The 17,992-nt window shown below is 47.6% G+C and overlaps 1 protein-coding gene across 3 annotated transcripts; it reads right to left on the bottom strand.

Annotated features, from left to right (window-relative positions):
- Window positions 1-3,594: 3,594 nt before the first annotated feature.
- Window positions 3,595-16,569, bottom strand: RAPSN (receptor associated protein of the synapse). Of its 3 annotated transcripts, none has more exons than XM_065944458.1 (8): window positions 16,255-16,569; window positions 15,345-15,683; window positions 7,126-7,284; window positions 6,514-6,612; window positions 6,310-6,432; window positions 5,706-5,759; window positions 4,234-4,386; window positions 3,595-3,884 (listed from the first exon to the last, which is right to left on the bottom strand). In XM_065944458.1, exons 1-8 carry the CDS (start codon window positions 16,444-16,446, stop codon window positions 3,612-3,614), a joined length of 1,392 nt encoding a protein of 463 aa, XP_065800530.1. In that variant the 5' UTR covers window positions 16,447-16,569; the 3' UTR covers window positions 3,595-3,611. The 3 variants fall into 3 exon arrangements, with proteins under 3 accessions (XP_065800530.1, XP_065800531.1, XP_065800532.1); XM_065944459.1 differs by having other exon boundaries at window positions 3,663-3,884; window positions 4,234-4,433; window positions 5,661-5,759; window positions 16,255-16,568; XM_065944460.1 differs by having other exon boundaries at window positions 3,663-3,884; window positions 4,234-4,433; window positions 16,255-16,564.
- Between the last annotated feature and the right edge of the window lie 1,423 nt (window positions 16,570-17,992).

Genomic DNA, 17,992 nt, shown 5'->3' with positions numbered 1-17,992 from the left:
CGACTGAACTGAACTGAACAGGGTCTTGTGCCTGTTGGCTTTCAGACTAAAATGTATACCAGCAGCTCCATGGGATCTCAGGCCTTCTGATTCAGACTGAAACTAAACCAGCAACATTCCTGGGTTTCCAGTTTGCCAATTTACCCTACCTACCCTGGAGGTTTCCCACCTCTGTAATTGTATCAGCCGGTTCCTTATAATAAACCTCTTTACATACATATATGTCTCCTATTGGATCTGTTCCTCTGGGGACCCCTACTAAAATACTTCTTAAAATCTGTTATTTTGAAAACTGCGAAATATATTAAAAAACTGAAAGAATAAAAAATGAATACCTATGTATCGTTCACCTAGATTCACTAATTGATTTGCATTTTCTTTTGCTCTCTGTGTATTTTTCTGAACCATTTCAAAGTACATTGCAGACATCATGTTACTTCACCTCTAATATTTCAACTTGTGTCTCCTAAGAGTAAAGACAGTCTAATAATGGAACTCCAATTATAGCATAGTATATTGTCATACCTAAAGAATTTAATATTGAGGCAATAAAATCTAATATACAGTCCGTATGGACTTCTTCAATTATCTCCAAAACATATCTTAGAGCCTTAAAAAAAAAAAAAAATCCAATATCAAGTCAAGAATCACACATGGCAGTCAGTTGTCAGGTCTCTACATTCTCCTTCAGTTTAGACCGGTCTCCCAATCTTTTTTGGCCTTTCATGACATTGACATTTTTAAAGCATCCTGGCCAGTTGTCTTGTGTACTCTGTTCTCAACACAGCAACCAAAGGAATTATTTTAAAGTCTCGTTAGATCATGTCACTTCTCTGCTTCAAAACCCTGCGGCAGCTGCGAGACTTAGGGTAAAAGCCAAGGTCCCTGAAACAGCCTCGCGGGTCCTGCGGGGGGTTTTGTGCTTGCTGCTAAGTCGCTTCAGCTGTGTCCAAACTGTGCAACCCCATGGACTGTAGCCCGCCAGGCTCATCTGCCCATGGGAATCCCCAGGCAATAATACTGGAGTGGGTTGCCATGTCCTCCTCCAGGGGATCTTCCTGACCCAGGAGTTGAACCCACATCTCTTACGTCTCCTGCATCAGCAGGTGGGCCCTTTACCACTGGCCCCACTTTTTTCCTCCCCCACAATTTTCTCCAGGACCTTGACTCCCACTCCTTTCTTCCCTGCCCACAGTTACATGGCTCCTTGTTGCTTAGAGATCAGGCCAGGCCAACTCCTACCTTGGCCTCTGTTCCGCTGTCCTGAAATATTCTTTCCAGGATATTTTCTTGATTCACTCCCTTACCTTTGCTCCTTCAAGTCTTTGCTTAAATGACTCCTTCTCATCCAGATCCACTCGAACAGGCTTTTAATGCTTCAGCCTGCACCTCCTGGGCCTTTTCTGCTCCCACACTCCACAACCCCTTACCCTGTGCTATTCTTTTTTTTTTTAATTATATATTTTTATTTTAAAAATCTCAAACCTAAAGAAAAGTTTCAAATACAGTGTAAATAATTTTTTTCCTGAATCTTTTGAGAGAAAATTCCTAACTAAATACCACATCATTTCAGATACTTTGGTGGGAATTTCCTACAAACAAGGACATTTTCCTACTTAAGCACAATACAACTTCAGTACCAGTAAGTTAACCTTGATATGTTTCTACCATCTAACCCCTAGCCTCCATTCAGATTTCATCACTTGTCCCAGTAATGTTCTTCACAGCATTAAAGGACAGACTGCATTCAGACTTGGATTCAGTCCAGAATCAAGATCGGAATCAGGCATGGTATTTAGTTGTAGGGCTTTAGTTTCTTTCAATCTGGGATCGTTTCTCAGTCTTTCCCTGGCTTCATCACCTTGACAGTTTTGAAGATTACAGATACTTTGTAGGATATTTCTTTCCAAAAAAAAAAAAAAATCTGGCGTTAACAGTCTTTAAAAAAATTAATTAATGTATTTATTTTTTAGTTGCGGCAGGTCTTCATTGTTATTCACGGGCTTTCTCTAGTTGCACTGACCGGGGGCTACTCTCTAGTTGTGATGATTGGGCTTCTCATTGCAGTCTCTTGTTGCAGGAACAGGCTCTAGGGCTCCCGGGCTTCAATAGTTGCCGCACGTGGGCTCAGCCGTCCTGGTGCAAAGGCTTTAGCTGCTCCACAGCATGCGGAATCTTCCAGACCAGGGATCAAATCCGTGTCCCCTGCACTGGCAGGTGGAGTCTTATCCACTGGACCATCAGGGAAGTCCTGTAGAATATTTCTACATTTGTGTTTATCTGGTGTTTTCTCGTGATTTTACATTCACGTGATTCATCTTTGCAGGAGCCTCACAGAAGAGATGCTGAGTTTCTTACTCCATTCATTCAGGTAGCAGCTGATTTCATCGTGTCTCATTACTGGAGATGTCGATCTCTCTCAATGATTAATCTGGTTCTGCAAACCTTCTCCATGGTGACGTTTTTCCCTCGAAATTGACAAGTATTTTGTGAGGAAGTACTTTGAAACTATGTAAATATCCTATTCTTTTTTAAATTAAGGTTTTAATTTGTTCATTTATTTATTAACATCAGTATGGATTTTTGTTTAATCTGATTAATCATTACTATGCACTGAATTTTGTATCCCTGCCTCCAAATTCATAGGTTGAAACTCTAACCCTCTATGTGACGTATTTGGAGATGGGACATTTGGGAAGTAATTAGGGTTCGATTAGATCATGAGAGGGGGCCCTCATGATGGGATTAAAGAGAGGGAAATCTTGCTCTCTCCTCTCTACATATAAGCACAGAGAAGACGCCATGCAGGGACACAGAAACGGCTGTCTGCAAGCCAGGAAGGGGGGCCTCACCAGGGACCACCCCTGCTGGCACCTTGAGTTTGCACTTCCAATCTCCAAAACTGCGAGGAAATAAATTTCGGTTATTTTAGCCACTCGGTGTGTGGTTTTGTTATGGCAGCCTGAGCTGACTAGAACAGTCTTTTTTTTTTTTTTAGGGAGGGGACGTATGTATACCTATGTCTGATTCGTGTTGATGTATGGCAGACACCAACATAATATTGTAAAGCAATTATCCTTCAATTAAAAATAAATAAAATTTATTCTGTTTATTTATTGGCTGCCCTGGGTCTTCACTGCTGCGTGCGGGCTTTCTCTAGTTGCAGAGAGTGGGGACCGCTCTCTATACTCTCTTGCTGTAGAGCGCAGGCTCAGCAGTTGTGATGCATGGACCTAGTCGCCCTGTGGCATGTGGAATCTCCCCGGACCAGGAATCAAACCCGTGTCCCCTGCATTGGCAGGCAGATTCTCATCCACTGGGCCACCAGGGGAGTCCTCTGACAGACTTTCTATGTGGCTGGTTTGCTGTGTTTGTACTGCATCCTCTTGCCCACCCCTGCGTGTCAGCACTTAAAGGCGCTGCTCGCCAGCAGGATCTTGCCTGGGCTCCCGCTGCAGCCCAAGCAGCCGGGAGGGCGGCGGAGGCGCCCGTCCGTGTGTGCAGAGAGACAGCGGTGTCTGAGGAAGCCCGCTGCTCTCCCTCAGCCTTGGGCAGACCGTGGGCGGGGAAAGTCCGAATCACTGGGACCAGGTACGAACGGTTTTATTTTTCTAGAAAGAGCAAAGTCCAGAGAGGCGGGGGAGGGCAGGCAGCTGGGCCAGGCGGAGCCGCGATGGGCAGGCCGCAGGGGGCGCCCCCGGCCACTGCCCCAGGAGTAAACGGGCATGGCAGAGGCTCAGCCGGTCGGGGCCCTCCAGCGTGAGGGCAGAGAAGGAGCGGGGAGGCCAGGTGAAGTCCCCGACCTGCTGGGTCACACGAAGCCGGGCTTCATGGACGAGCGGCGGCAGTTGGGGCAGCTTCGGGTCCCGTTGTTCTGCAGGCACCTTCGGGGCGGGGAGCAAAGGGCGCTGTCCACTCGGCAGGCCTGGCCGCCCACCCTGGACCCGGCTCCCTCCTCCCCTCCCCGCGGCAGGCAGCCCTGCTGACCCCTGGCCCTGTGCCCGGGGAGGCCTGCAGGCCAGAGCCTGGGCCAGGGGTCGGGCATGGGTGACCGAGGCACCTCTGGCCCTGGGCGCCGCTCTCCCATGACCTTCGAGAAGTCTCTCTCTGTGGTCTCTTTGGGGAAAACAACAGGGCCTCTGGGAGGGTTCGATGAGTGGTTAGACAGGAAACTCTCAGAACAGGCACCCGGGAGGCCCCGAAAGCACCGCCTAAGTGTGATCAGGGGCTCACCTGAGGTGGAAGATGTGGGAGCAGGGCAGGGCCTGCAGACGGCTGTTCTTCTCGCCGATGGACTCGCCGCACAGGCCGCAGTAGAGTTCGGTCTCCTCCACGCACTCGTGGAAGCGCACGACGTGGGCGCGCAGCTCCCGCTGCAGCCCTTTGCTGCGGTAGATGCCCTCGCTCAGGCAGTGCAGCTTCAGCTGGCCCAGCTGCGGCACGGGGGTGGGGCGGGGTGGGGGCACGAGACCAGGTCAGCCGCCCAGCAGCTGCCCCAGACGCCGTCTGTCTGTCCGTTCGGGGCCCCAGGGCGCTCAGGACACGGGGGGCCTGTCCTGGCCGCGCCCCCGCCTTGCTGAGGGACCTAGGAAAACCGTCTGGCCCTCTCCTGGCCCGAGCTTCCCTTAATGCCAAATGAGGGGGTGGGTGGAATCAGCGATACTCCTAGAAGCAACTGGGGACCTCATGTTTTTGAAGGATTTTTATTGACCGAACCTGCTGCCTCGACCGCCCTTCCTGTTTCTGTTAATTGCATACCCACAGCAGCTCATCAGCATTTCTGAAGAAGTCGAGATATTTGGGTAAGCCAGAAGGCAGGTTTGTTTGGTATTTTAACGGGACTGTGACCTGACCTCTGAGAAATGCACATCTTCCACAAGACTCTGAGGCTATTTTCAGCATTTAAAGGTTTGGATAGGATGGTGAAATTTGAAGAGGCCACGTAGACTGTGGGAAGAACACAGGCTGTGGAGTTAACACAGGTCAGTTACCAGGTGTGGGACCTTGAGCACCTCTCTGAGCCTCGCTTTCTTCCTCTGTAAAAGGGGGCTTGCTATACCCACCTTGCAGGAAGCCAGTGAGTCCTGGAACCCACAGCTAGAAGAGCCCTGGGGTGCCCGCCTCCCTATCAGTGGCAGAGTCTTGACCATCAAGAAACTTCTGAGGGGGGCTTCCCTGGTGGCGCAGTGGTGAAGAATCGGCTTGCCAGTGCAGGGGACGCAGGTTCGATCCCTGATCGGGGAAGATCCCAGGTGCCAGGGGGCAACTAAGCCTGTGCGCCACGTGTACTGAGCACGTGCTCTAGAGCCCGGGGGGCCACACCTTCTGAAGCCCAGCTGCCCTGGAGTCTGTGCTCCACAGCAAGGAAAGCCACCTGGGCGGGGAGAAGCCTGTGCACCGTAACCAGAGAAAAGCCCACGCAGCAGTGAAGACCCAGCGGAGTCAGAGAGAAAGAGAAACAAACCACTAAGGAATTCTGATACCCCCCGAGCTATGGAATTCTCGCCCTGCCCACCCCACCCCCAAGTGCTCTCGGGGTGGAGGAGCAACACCCAGGGTCAGGGGGTGACTGGGGGCATCTCCTGGAGATCACGAAGGACTAAGGGCACGAGCAGGCTGGTGGGGGGCGTGGCCTCCTCCCCACCCACCCAAGATCCCACCTTGGGCTCCTGACTCCAGACCCAGCAGACGGAATCACGTCTGACCTTGTTCCCCACCTCCTCAGCCAGGTCCTGGGCTCTCTCAATGGCATCCAGAGCCTGTAAGGGGAGAAAGGCCACGGCTGCAGGCAGGGCCATGGATGGAGGCCTTGGCTTGTAGGGAAGGAAAGGCAGGGAGCGGTGGGGCTGGGGAGAGGAAGAGCCTGGGGTACACAGGCCTGAGCTGCCTCAGTTTACTTGGATACAGAATGGGAAGATCATTCCTATCTCATGGGGGGTTTGTAAAATTGGGCTCTATTGTTCAGTCGTGTCCGACCCTTTGCAACCCTTTTTTGCCCGCCAGACTCCTCTGCCCTTGAAATTTTCCAGGCAAAAACACCACAGTGGATTTCCTATTCCATGTGAGATTGTAGGATGTAGTTCAAGCCTCTCAAGTTCCAACCCCCGGTCTGGCCCTTTAGGAGCTGGGTGATTGGGCAAGTCACACCCTGCTCTGAGCCTGGAAAGTGACCTGGGATGCCCTGGGGTGAGGCTGATACTGGACAAGGGGTCTGAAAGAGGCCAGTTGGGAACCAGACCCACACACAGTTGGTTGACGTGTGGGGGTGCTGGGGAGAGCTGGGGGCCGCAGGACAGGGGTCCCCCTCACCTTGTCCAGCGCCTTCCTGGCCACCCAGCACTTGGCCATGCCCAGCAACACCTGCACCTGCCCCAGGCGGTTCCCGATCTCGGTCATGATGCTCATGGCGGAGTCGTACCTGGGGAAGGCCGTCTGCGCAGCCGAGTTGGGGGGTGGGATCAGGCAGGCCCGGCCGGGCCCGCACCGCCACCCTCTGCGTCCTGGTGACCTCACCTCCAGGTCCCCACGGCTCCGGTGGATGTCAGCAAAGCAGAGCAGGCAGAGAGCCTGCAGCGGACGGTCCCCGTGCTGCAGCGCGATCTTCATAGACTCCTGCGACGGAGCCGGTCCCTCAGGCCTGGGGGTCTGCCCCCCACCCCGGAGGCATCCTCGCCCCGGGGGCCCATCTGACACCCTCAGAGCCCAGTACCCCTTTCCTGGTGCTGAGCCCCTGTGTACCGGACCACTGAGGACTGACACCCTGGAGACTGAGGCTCTGAGAGTGGAAGGGGCTCGACCAAGGCCACCAGGTTATTAAGTGGCAACGCTGGGATTCCGACCTAGATCGGTGGAACCCCAGAGACTGACTCGCTTCCGACTTAAAATGTCCCACAGAGTGGGTATTGGGCGGGGGGCAGAGGAAAGCCCCCTCCGCTGGGAACAGACTATAAGGGAACGAGATTTGGGGCAAGGGGAGCAAGCGCACCCTTCAGGGGCTCAGGTGTAGAGAGGGGGCCCAGGAGCCAGCTTTGGGGGGCCTCAGCCGGCTGGGCAGGCAGGAAGAAGCCCCGGGCCCGGACCCTACCCACACCGCCGTCCTCCGCCCGCCCCCTGCCCGGCGCCCACCTCACAGCACTCCATGGCGCTGCCCAGGTGGCCCAGCAGGCGATACGCTACAGCCATGTGATACTGGCTCATGGCCCGGTACTTGAGGCTCCAGCCTTTGCCGTAGTCGTTGACGAGCTCTGCAGCCTTGCAGGGGAAGAACAGGGCTTTCTCGTAGTCCTGCAGGGGACAAAGGGAGGGGCCGGGATGGGAGGGCGCATGCTGAGTGGCGGGAGCTGCCCCTAAGTGGAGCGCTCCACCGCATGTTCGTTCGTTCATTCATTCATTCATTCATTCTGGTGTCCAGGAAAACCGTGATCCAGCCAGAGGGAACAGCCTTGCAAAGGGGTGGGCTCATGAACGTAAGGGTTTCCATCTGGTTTGCCGGGTGTGGCAAGGGCCTAGCACAGTTCCTGGCTCAGAAAGGATTTGTTGAATGAATGAATGAATGAATGAGAATGAGAAGCAAGAAAGGCAACTGGCTTCTCCTTTCAGCCAGTCCCGGTTGGGCCCCTCGCCTTCAGAGATGCACGGTAGGGTGCTGGTGGGGCTGTCAGAGCCCACCCTGACCCCACGCTAGAGTTTGCCTCCTGGCGGCAAGGCCATCGCTGAAGGCTGGATGATGGATTGCCAGCAGAGTCAGCTCCAAGAACATAGGACAGACTCACTGAGGCAAAGAAATCATCCTCTCCCCCTTTCCTTGTCCTCAAACTTTCAAATGTCTTCTCAACCTGCCATGAGCACATGACCTCACCATACACCCCGTTAGGAAAGAGAAGGAAATCAGAGACCAGCTCCTTCACCCGGCTTCTCTGTCAAGCCCACCGGCCCTGTTTCCACACTGCCTCCCTCCTGCTCCTCCCTGCTCCCGTCAAACTAAATAAACCCCTCCATGCGGGCTCTGGAAGGCCCTTCCCCAGTCTCTCTCTACTGAATAATCCCATCACTGTAAAAACACAGTTTGGCATTTCTTACCTCACGTGAAAAATAAAAATCCAACAACCACCTTTGACTTCATGTCCCATTCAACTATAACCCTGATTCTCTGTTCTTCTTTGTAGAAAACCTACTTGAATTTTTATTTGATACCCAACAAACTAATATGACCCAAAGAGAACTCTTGGTAACCCCAATAAAAACCTGTTTCTAATAAACTTAATTTGTACTATTTGTATAGAAATACAAAAAACCTCGAATAGTCAAAGCAACCTAGAGAAAGAAGAATGGAACTGGAGGAATCAACCTGCACGACTTCAGTCTCTACTACAAAGCCACAGTCATCAAGACAGTATGGTACTGGCACAAAGACAGAAATATAGATCAATGGAACAAAATAGAAAGCCCAGAGATAAATCCACGTGCCTATGGACACCTTATCTTTGCCAAAGAAGCAAAAATATACAGTGGAGAAAAGACAATCACTTTAACAAGTGGTGCTGGGAAAACTGGTCAACCACTTGTAAAAGAATGAAACTAGAACACTTTCTAACACCATACACAAAAATAAACTCAAAATGGATTAAAGATCTAAACGTAAGACCAGAAACTATTAAACTCCGAGAGGAAAACATAGGCAAAACACTCTCCAACATAAACCACAGCAAGATCCTCTATGACCCACCTCCCAGAATATTGGAACTAAAAGCAAAAATAAACAAATGGGACCTAATAAAAATTAAAAGCTTCTGCACAACAAAGGAAACTATAAGCAAGGTGAAAAGACAGCCTTCAGAATGGGAGAAAACAATAGCAAACGAGGAAACAAAGGATTAATCTCAAAAATATACAAGCAACTCCTGCAACTCAATTCCAGAAAAATAAAAGACCCAATCAAAAAGTGGGCCAAAGAACTAAATAGACATTTCTCCAAAGAAGACATACAGATGGCTAACAAACACATGAAAAGATGCTCAACATCACTCATTATCAGAGAGATGCAAATCAAAACCACAATGAGGTACCACTTCACGCCAGTCAGGATGGCTGCTATCCAAAAGTCTACAAACAATAAATGCTGGAGAGGGTGTGGAGAAAAGGGAATCCTCTTACACTGTTGGTGGGAATGCAAACTAGTACAGCCGCTATGGAGAACAGTGTGGAGATTCCTTAAAAACCTGGAAATAGAACTGCCATGTGACCCAGCAATCCCACTGCTGGGCATACACACTGAGGAAACCAGATCTGAAAGAGACACGTGCACCCCAATGTTCATCGCATCACTGTTTACAATAGTCAGGACATGGAAGCAACCTAGATGCCCATCAGCAGACGAATGGATAAGGAAGCTGTGGTACATATACACCATGGAATATTACTCAGCCATTAAAAAGAATTCATTTGAATCAGTACTAATGAGGTGGATGAAACTGGATCCTAATATACAGAGTGAAGTAAGCCAGAAAGAAAAACACCAATACAGTATAGTAACGTGTATATATGGAATTTAGAAAGATGGTAATGATAACCCTGTATGTGAGACAGCAAAAGAGACACAGATGTATTGAACAGTCTTTTGGACTCTGTGGGAGAGGGCGAGGGTGGGATGATATGGGAGAATGGCATTGAAACATGTAAATTATCATACGTGAAACGAATCGCCAGTCCAGGTTCGATGAATGATACAGGGTGCTCGGGGCTGGTGCACTGGGATGACCAATAGGGATGGGATGGGGAGGGAGGTGGGAGGGGAACTCAGGATGGGGAATACATGTACACCCATGGAGGATTCTAGTCAATGTATGGCAAAACCAATACAATATTGTAAAGTAAAATAAATAAATAAATTGATTTTAGAAATTAAAAAATAAAATAAAAGAAATTTAATTTGTACTATGTACTTTTTAATTCAAAGCCATGTAAATGTTTTACAGACTTAAAAATAGGAAATTTAATTTTAAAAAGCCTAAGATTAGAAAATGGAAACAAATGACCTTAACTGTATATTATTATATAAAATTATAATTACTTTAATATAACTATAATTAATATCATTAATTTTAATATAATAATAATATATAATCATATATTTATATATAATATATTTATATAAATAAATTACATATAAATTATATAACATATAATTATTATATATTACATTATATATTATATAATAAATTGTTTAATTATATAATTATATTACATTATATATTATAAAATAATTATATATACTATATACAATTATTATATGTTATACTATATTATATATTATAATATATTATGATGAATATAATTATAATATATTATATTAAATATATAACATAAATTATATAATATATAATACATATCATATATTATAATTATATTATATTCATTATAATTTATATATTATTATAATATATAATATATCATAATTATAATTATATCTAATTATAATTATATAATTAAATATATATAGTTAATATAATATATAATATATTATTACATAATAATTATTATACAATTATTATGTAATTATATTATATAATATATAATATATAATTGTATATTATATATTATTATATAAACTATATATATAAATTATAGATATATTATAAATATATATTTTTTAAAATATAAAATATATAAATATATAAAATATACAAAATATATAAATATATAAATTATAAAAATATTACATATTATATTTTATTATTTTATTTTATTTATTATAATATATATTATAATAAATATGATTATAATATATAAAATACATAATATATATAATAAAAATATATAATATTATATATATATAATATATAACATATATATTATATGTTATAATAATATAATAATACACAATAATATATACTTTTATATAATTATATAATATAATACATTGTATTATATTATATAATTATATACTATATATTTATTATTATATACAATGTATTATATTATGTAATATATATAATATATAATTAAAATATAATATATAATTATAATGATAATATAATTATAATTAAGGTATATTATAATATATTATGATGATTTCATAATTGCCATAATATATAACCTCTTATTAACATAACCATACAGAAAAAGTGCTATTTAAATGACCTTAAAACATACACTTGAACAGTTCAACCATAGTGGGATATATTATAAAGACAAAAGAACTGTAGAGAAATCTTAAACCTCGTGACATCTTTTTTTTTTTCAGTAATAGTGGTATATTGTCTTTTGAAATTATTTTGTGTACTTTGTAAGATAAAGTAAATATTTAATTATGCTGTTAGAAACCAAGATTTTCAGCCAAAGAGAAAAAAAAATCAAGTTTGAAATAAAGAAAATCCTGAAACATTAGGCTGGAGTTGGAGATTTCAGTATAAAGTCCAACTGTCCTCGAAACCGAGCAGCTTTAGTAGCAATAACAAGCCAGTGGCAGTGAGCATCTTGAGAGCCCACATCCAGTCCTTGCAGGCCTGGAGCAGGAAATATAGTGAGCCCTCAGAAACCAAGGGCTCCACATCCAATCAAAGCTTGAAAATATTGGGGGGGAAAGTCCAGAGAGTTCTAAAAAAGCAAAGCTGGAAGTTACCAGGCATCTGACTATTAACCTAGCATTTACAGTGTTTTAGGTTTTATAAATAATCTGGGCTTCCTTGGTGGCTCAGTGGGAAAGAACCTGCCTGCCAATGACAGGGGTTCTATCCCTGGCTGGGGAAGATCCCCTGGTGAAGGAAATGGCAACCCACTCCAGTATTCTTGCCTGGAGAACCCCACGGACCGAGGAACCTGGCAGGCTACAGTCCACAGGGTCGCAAAAGGGTAGGACTCGGCTTAGCGACTGAAACAAAAACAACCAGAGATGATTTAAAGAATATAGGAGAGAGGACTTCCCTGGTGGTCCAGCGGGTAAGACTCCAGGCTCCCCACGCAGGGTGTCCAGGTCTGATCCCTGGTCAGGGAACTAGATCCCACGTGCCACAACTAAGACCCACTGCAGCCATATATGTAGGTTCTATGCAAATACTCCACCATATTATATAAGAGACTTGAGCATTCCTGGATTTTGGTGTCCTCGGGGATCCTGGAACAAATCCCCTGAGAATACCAAGGGGCAACTCTACACAACACCATGGGACAGGCTATTGTGCTGGAAAACAAGAATGCTTTCTTTCAAAGATGAAAGGAAGTCTCGTCAAAAGGACATAGGGGTCATGCTAAAGAGAGTTCCACTGACTAAAATTAAGATAATGTGAGTATCAAAAGGAACAATGATTGCAAACGACTGAAGAATATTGAATATTTTTTTAAGTCCAAGATTTCATGATGAAATACCAAGAAGAGGAAGCAAAAGAAAACTATCACATCAACTCATTATCCTGAAACATGGCAATTAAAGGAGTGGGACAAAGGATGTATTCACCTTTCCTTTAGGAACTGTATTTCGGAGTAATCAGCTAGCTCTAATTAATGAGCGAAACTTCTTCCTTATAGGAAAATCCCAGCTGATAATTTTTGTTTTTTTTTCATAGAACTTTTTTGTTTAGTTTTTCATAGAACTTGGAAGTCACCCTTTCATGAGAGTTGACAGAACTGATTCAGGCAACAGACATCAACAAATGCTCAAAACCATTATGGAAAATACTGCTGCCGAACTGAATATTCACAAAGCGTCACCCCACAAATTAACCTGCTGGTCCTGCAAGGACGAAGGCAAAGCTGAAAAGAGTGGGATCAGGTGGTCACTTGCTCAGATGTCACTATGGTGTCTTATGAAGCACGCAGTCCTGCTTGTATAGGTTCTCGCCAGAAATGCATGACCTACAGGACTTCCCTGGCGGTCCAGCGGTTAAGACTTTCCTTTTCAATGCAGGGGGTGCAGGTTCAGTCCTTGGCGGGGCAGCTAACATCCCACACGCTTTGTGACCAAAAAACCAAAACATAAACAATACTGTAACAAATTCAAAAAAGCCTTCAAAAATGGTCCACATTAAAAAAAAGAAAACATTAAAAAATGTGTGACCTAGATCTTACCAAGTCATTTTTAAAATTCTGGTTCATAGAGAGTAATGGAGACAAAGAAACAGCATATGTGACTCCTTGAGGAAGCAATGAGACAATGAGATGGAATATTAATTAATCTGGCTTCTTCAGTAAATCATGGAGAATAAAGAGTAGTCTATTAACTTTCTATTGAAAGTGACATCATGATCACTGCACTGTGCGGTTCTTGCTTGTGTTCCAGTTCAAACAAGCTGAGGGTAAAGGTGTATTTTCAGGATAAATAGAGAAATTTAAGAGATAATTTTTCACCATGGTGTGTGTGTGAGAATAGTATTGTGATTATATAATAAAGTGTCCTTATACCAGAAAATGGTCTTTTTATTCCTCAGAAATGCATACTGAACTACTTCTGGGTAAAACTTTGTAATGTGTATAATTTAAAAAAATTATTTATCTGGCTGTTCCAGGTCTTTAGCTGCACCATGAAAACTCTTAGTTGCAGCATACTGGATACACTTCCCTGACCAGGGATCGAACCCCAGCTCCCTGCACTGGGAGCATAGAGTCTTAGCCACTGGACCACCAAGGAAGTCCCATTAAGCATGGGATATAATGTGATATAATTTTATATCACAACACTTCAGTGAAAAATATGTAAGTCAAACATGGCAAAATATTAATAATTGTTAAATATAAGTAGCCCGTATAGGGTGATTCATTATATCATCCTCTATGTATTCCTACATGGTTAATTTTCTTCATAATAAAAAAAGGTTTTAAAAAAAACACCCCTATCTCTCTCCAACCGTATTTGATCTCACAGAATGAGTTTCCCAGATGTCTTATTAAAATCCTCAAATGAAGGATGATCCATCAATCCATGGATGACTCTCATTTCCTCACACCCAGCTGCTTTCCCAGGTGGAGCTAGTGGTAAAGAACCTGCCTATCCATGCAGGAAACTTCAGAGATGTGGGTTCCATCCCTGGGTTGGGAAGATCCCCTGGAGAAGAGAATGGCTACCCACTCCAGTGTTCTTGCCTGGAGAATCCCATGGACGGAGGAGCCTGGTGGCCTACAGTCCACGGGGTCGCAAAGAGTGGGACACGACTGAGCGACTAACACTTTCACACTTTGACTTTCGCGAGGTTTATTAGGCATTATTATGGACACGGCGCTGACATCCCCCAAGGGCCAAGCGCAGCCTGGCTGTCTGGAGGAAGGAGAGCGAATGCTCAGGACCAGAAGCCTGCGGCCGCTGGCTCCATCAGCTCCTTCTCACTCTGCAGTTTCCCTTTCCTCTTACCTCTCGGACACCACCACCTCCCACCCTCTCTCACACTCCTGCGACAGCCACGCTGGCCTCCGTCCTTCCTGGAATACACGAGGCAAGCTCCCCCAAGAGCAGAGCTGGGCTTTAACCATTCCCTGCTTTTCACTCTTTTGCCAGATTTCTGCATGGCTCACCCTCTCTTCTGCAAGTCATCAGACATCACCTCTGCCACCCTGTTTGAACTTGCAACGCCCCCTCCTCGGCCCTTCCGACCCCCTTTCCTTTTTCCTCAGCACTTTCCACCACACTGGATACTTGGCTTGGCTGATTATGTTTATTCAACTTCCTCCCCCAGCTAGAAAGCAAGCTTCATGAGCCCAGGCACTTGGCTGTTATTTTCACTGCTATATCCTGACCGACAGTGCCTGGGGTATAATACGTACTCAATACACGTTTGATGAATGAATCCTTAGGACCGTGTTATAAGGCGGGTTCCATTCGCCCTCATTTCATAGGTCTGGAGAGGAGAAGTGACTTGCCTAAGATGATACAGCAAACTCATGGTAGTACAGGTTTATAGGAGCTTCCCACTCCCCCAGGAAGTCAGACAGACTGAAGCTTGAATTTTGGCTCTGCCCTGCCTGACCACATCTCTGCAGGCTAGGTCACCGCACTTGTGTCCGACTCTGCGACCCAGTGAACTGTGGCCCACCAGACTCCTCTGTCCATGGGATTCTCCAGGCAAGAAGACCGGAGTGGGTTGCATTCCCTCCTCCAGGGGATCTTCCTGACCCAGGGGCTGAACCTGCATCTCTTACGTCTCCTGCATTGGCAATTGGGCTCTTCACCACTAGAGCCACTGGGAAGCCTGGCCATGTCTGTACCTCCCGGCTAAATCTTTCTCTTCTCAGACCCCCATCTGCCTCGTCCCTACTTAAATGGGAGGACTGAACGAGGTGACGCAACAGGGAGCAAGGCTCCTAGGAGGCTCTCCGGGAGCCGGAACCTCCGCCACCCTCGCCCGGGGCCCCGGGCGCACCTTGACCTGAGCGTAAAAGCTGCCCAGGCTGCAGCACACGCGGCACTCTAGCATGGCGTCGTCGTTGTTGTGGGCATAGCGCAGGGCCTTCTCGAAGCTCTCCAGGGCCTTCTGGAAGAGGCTGAGGCCCAGGAAGGCGTTGCCCATGCTCAGGCTGACCTGGCCTCCGAGCTGGGCGGCCGCCCTGGTGCCGGGCAGGCCAAGGCAGGTCTTGCAGTAGGAGATGGTCTTGTGGAACTCACACAGCTTCTCGTTGCTGCGCGCCAGGTTCAGGTAGCTCTCCAGGAGGAAGTTGGCGTCCTCCAGCTCCCGGGCGGTGTCGATCTGGACCACAGCAAACTGCCCGCCGTGGAGGAGGGCCGGGGCGCTCAGCCTCTGCCCCTCCAAAGCTCCCCCATGCCCCAGAGCCTCAGACCCAGAGCACCCACCCCTAGCCTCAGATACGCGCTGGGCTCCCCAGCCAGACTGGAAGCTGCAACCTGGAGCCTTCACCCCCCAAACCCAGACCCTCCACTTTCAACTTCCATCCCGAACCTGGTCTGCAGTCTCCACCACCCACCCAGCCTCCCAGCCTCGAACCTGGAGCCAGTGCGCCGGCCCCCCACTCCAGGCTTAGACTCAGAACCCCATAGGAGAGGACTGGAACCTCGACTCTGAGACCTGGCCTCGAGTGTTTCAAACCCCGAGGCTGAGAACCTCAGACACCAAAGCTCAAGGCCATGGGCCCAAATCCAAAGCCAAGACCGAGCATCCAAGACCCAGGGCCTGAGATGCAGAGGATTCAGAGCCTCAGACTTTGGCTGCTAGCCTGGGGGTACAGGCGAGCCTGAGGAGGCGGGAGGGGGCCTGGGAAGCCTGGGAGAAGCCCCGCTGGGCCCCACCTGCCCAGCCTGGCCACACACGCTCCCACCTTGAGCATCTCCTTGTAGCGGCCCATCTCCGAGTGGGCCGTGACGAGGCAGCCGAGCACGCGGAAGCGCCCCACGAGGTCTGAGCTCTTCTCCAGCACCTTCATCCACACCTGCAGCGCCTTCTCCGTGTGGTTAGATTGGTACAGCTGGAGCCCCTTCTCGATCTGCTGCTTCGTCTGGTCCTGCCCCATCCTCCCAGAGACCCCCGGTGGCCCCGCGCCTCTAGGCTCTCATGGGACCCCCCCCGACCCCCGGTGCCCGCCGCCCACCAAGCCCCGAGCAGGCGCAGGGCCTGAATGGAGAGCGGGCGCCACCCTGGGAACAAAGCCGGTCCGGCCCCTGTGCGCAGCTGTCCCTGCCAGTTGGGGCCACGTGGCCGCCAAGGAATGTCAGCCACAAGGTCACGCGGGCCTCTGCCGCACCCGCCCCCAAGCTGGGAGGTAGGTGCCGCCCCCTCCTGCCCCGGGGTACCCCCCTCGGGCATCTCTTTAGCACCTCTGACCCTAGACCCAAGCCCCCCGGGGCAGGGCAGGCTCTCCCTGCAGCCTGAGAGTGGGAGGAAGTAGGGGTGAAGCTGGGCACATGGGTGGCAGGGAGGCTGGAGCGGGTGCCCAGCTCTGAGCCCTCTTCTGAATCACGGCCATCCCCAGAGCCACCCTCCCCGGCTCTGCTTCTGTGAGGGACTGGCCACACACCTGCGCACAGGCCCACCCCATCTCAATGAGTCCTAGCCCAGCCCAGCCAGCAAGTTGCTCACCTCTCTGGGCCTCAGTTTCCTCATCTGTAAAATGGAACTGTCACAGGCCAATAAATCCTCACCTATTGACGTTCTATGAGCCGCACAGTGCGATGGGTAATGGCGTGGACCCTGGACCAGGCTGCCGACTTTCAAATGCCGACTTTGCCATTTATTAGTTCTACGGGCAGCGTGCCTTTGGGTGGGAGAGGAATGGTTCCCACTTCACCGGGCTGTTGGAACTATACGCCTTAGTAGCTGGCTGGGACTTGGAGCAGTGCCTGACACAGGGGAAACACCACGTGACAACAAGCAAGAGGGTATCTCAAGCTGCGTTCATCTGCTCCACGGCAAATTGTCCACAAGGAACAGAAATTGGTTTCTGGAGTTTTAAAAAATATACAGCTCCAGGGACGCACAGTTTTGAGCCTTAGTCCACTGTGGCTCTCTTTAGCCGGCAAAGCAATAAAGCTATTCTTTTCTACTTCGCCTCAAAAAAACAAAAACAACAAACAAACAAACAAAAAATATAAGTTTCCAATCCCAGTCTCAAAGAGTCCCTTATAATGAGCTTGAATGCCAGACACCATGGAGAAGGGCAAGGTGTTACAGAGGGAGCAGGCAGACCCGTGAAGGCTCCCAGGGTTGAGAGAGGGCTCTGCCAAAATTACCAGCTCGTCTCACTGCATTGTTCTCTCCCCCCCTCTGCAAACCAGGCTCCTTCCTGCCCCAGGGCAAAGCTGTCCTTTCAGAGCGGACAGTGGCTTTGAGCACACAAGCATCCCTCATTTTATTGCAGTTCCCAGATGCTTGTCTTTTACAAATGGGAAGTTTGTGGCAACCCAGCATCGAGCAAGTCTGTCAGCACCATTTTTCCAAGAGCTCACTTCGTGTCTCTGTGTTGCATTTGGCAGTTCCCATAGTATTTGGAGCTCTTTCATTATTACGTTTCTTATGGTGATGTGTGATCTGTGCTCTTGGCTTAACATCTTTTTTTGTTT

The sequence above is a fragment of the Muntiacus reevesi genome, chromosome 9 (genome assembly GCF_963930625.1).
Source record: "Muntiacus reevesi chromosome 9, mMunRee1.1, whole genome shotgun sequence".
Classification (NCBI taxonomy): domain Eukaryota; kingdom Metazoa; phylum Chordata; class Mammalia; order Artiodactyla; family Cervidae; genus Muntiacus; species Muntiacus reevesi.
Note: the sequence above shows the minus strand (reverse complement) of the source record. Positions and strands in the feature narration are given on the sequence as shown.

Excerpts from the sequence above, each read along its gene's own strand:
- RAPSN (XM_065944458.1), bottom strand. The coding sequence starts at position 16,446 with ATGGGGCAGGACCAGACGAAGCAGCAGATCGAGAAGGGGCTCCAGCTG. Across the intron at positions 7,285-15,344 it reads GCTTTTACGCTCAGGTCAAG|GACTACGAGAAAGCCCTGTT; the intron begins GTGCGCCCGGGG and ends TGTCCCCTGCAG. Across the intron at positions 6,613-7,125 it reads GCGCCATGGAGTGCTGTGAG|GAGTCTATGAAGATCGCGCT; the intron begins GTGGGCGCCGGG and ends GCTCCGTCGCAG.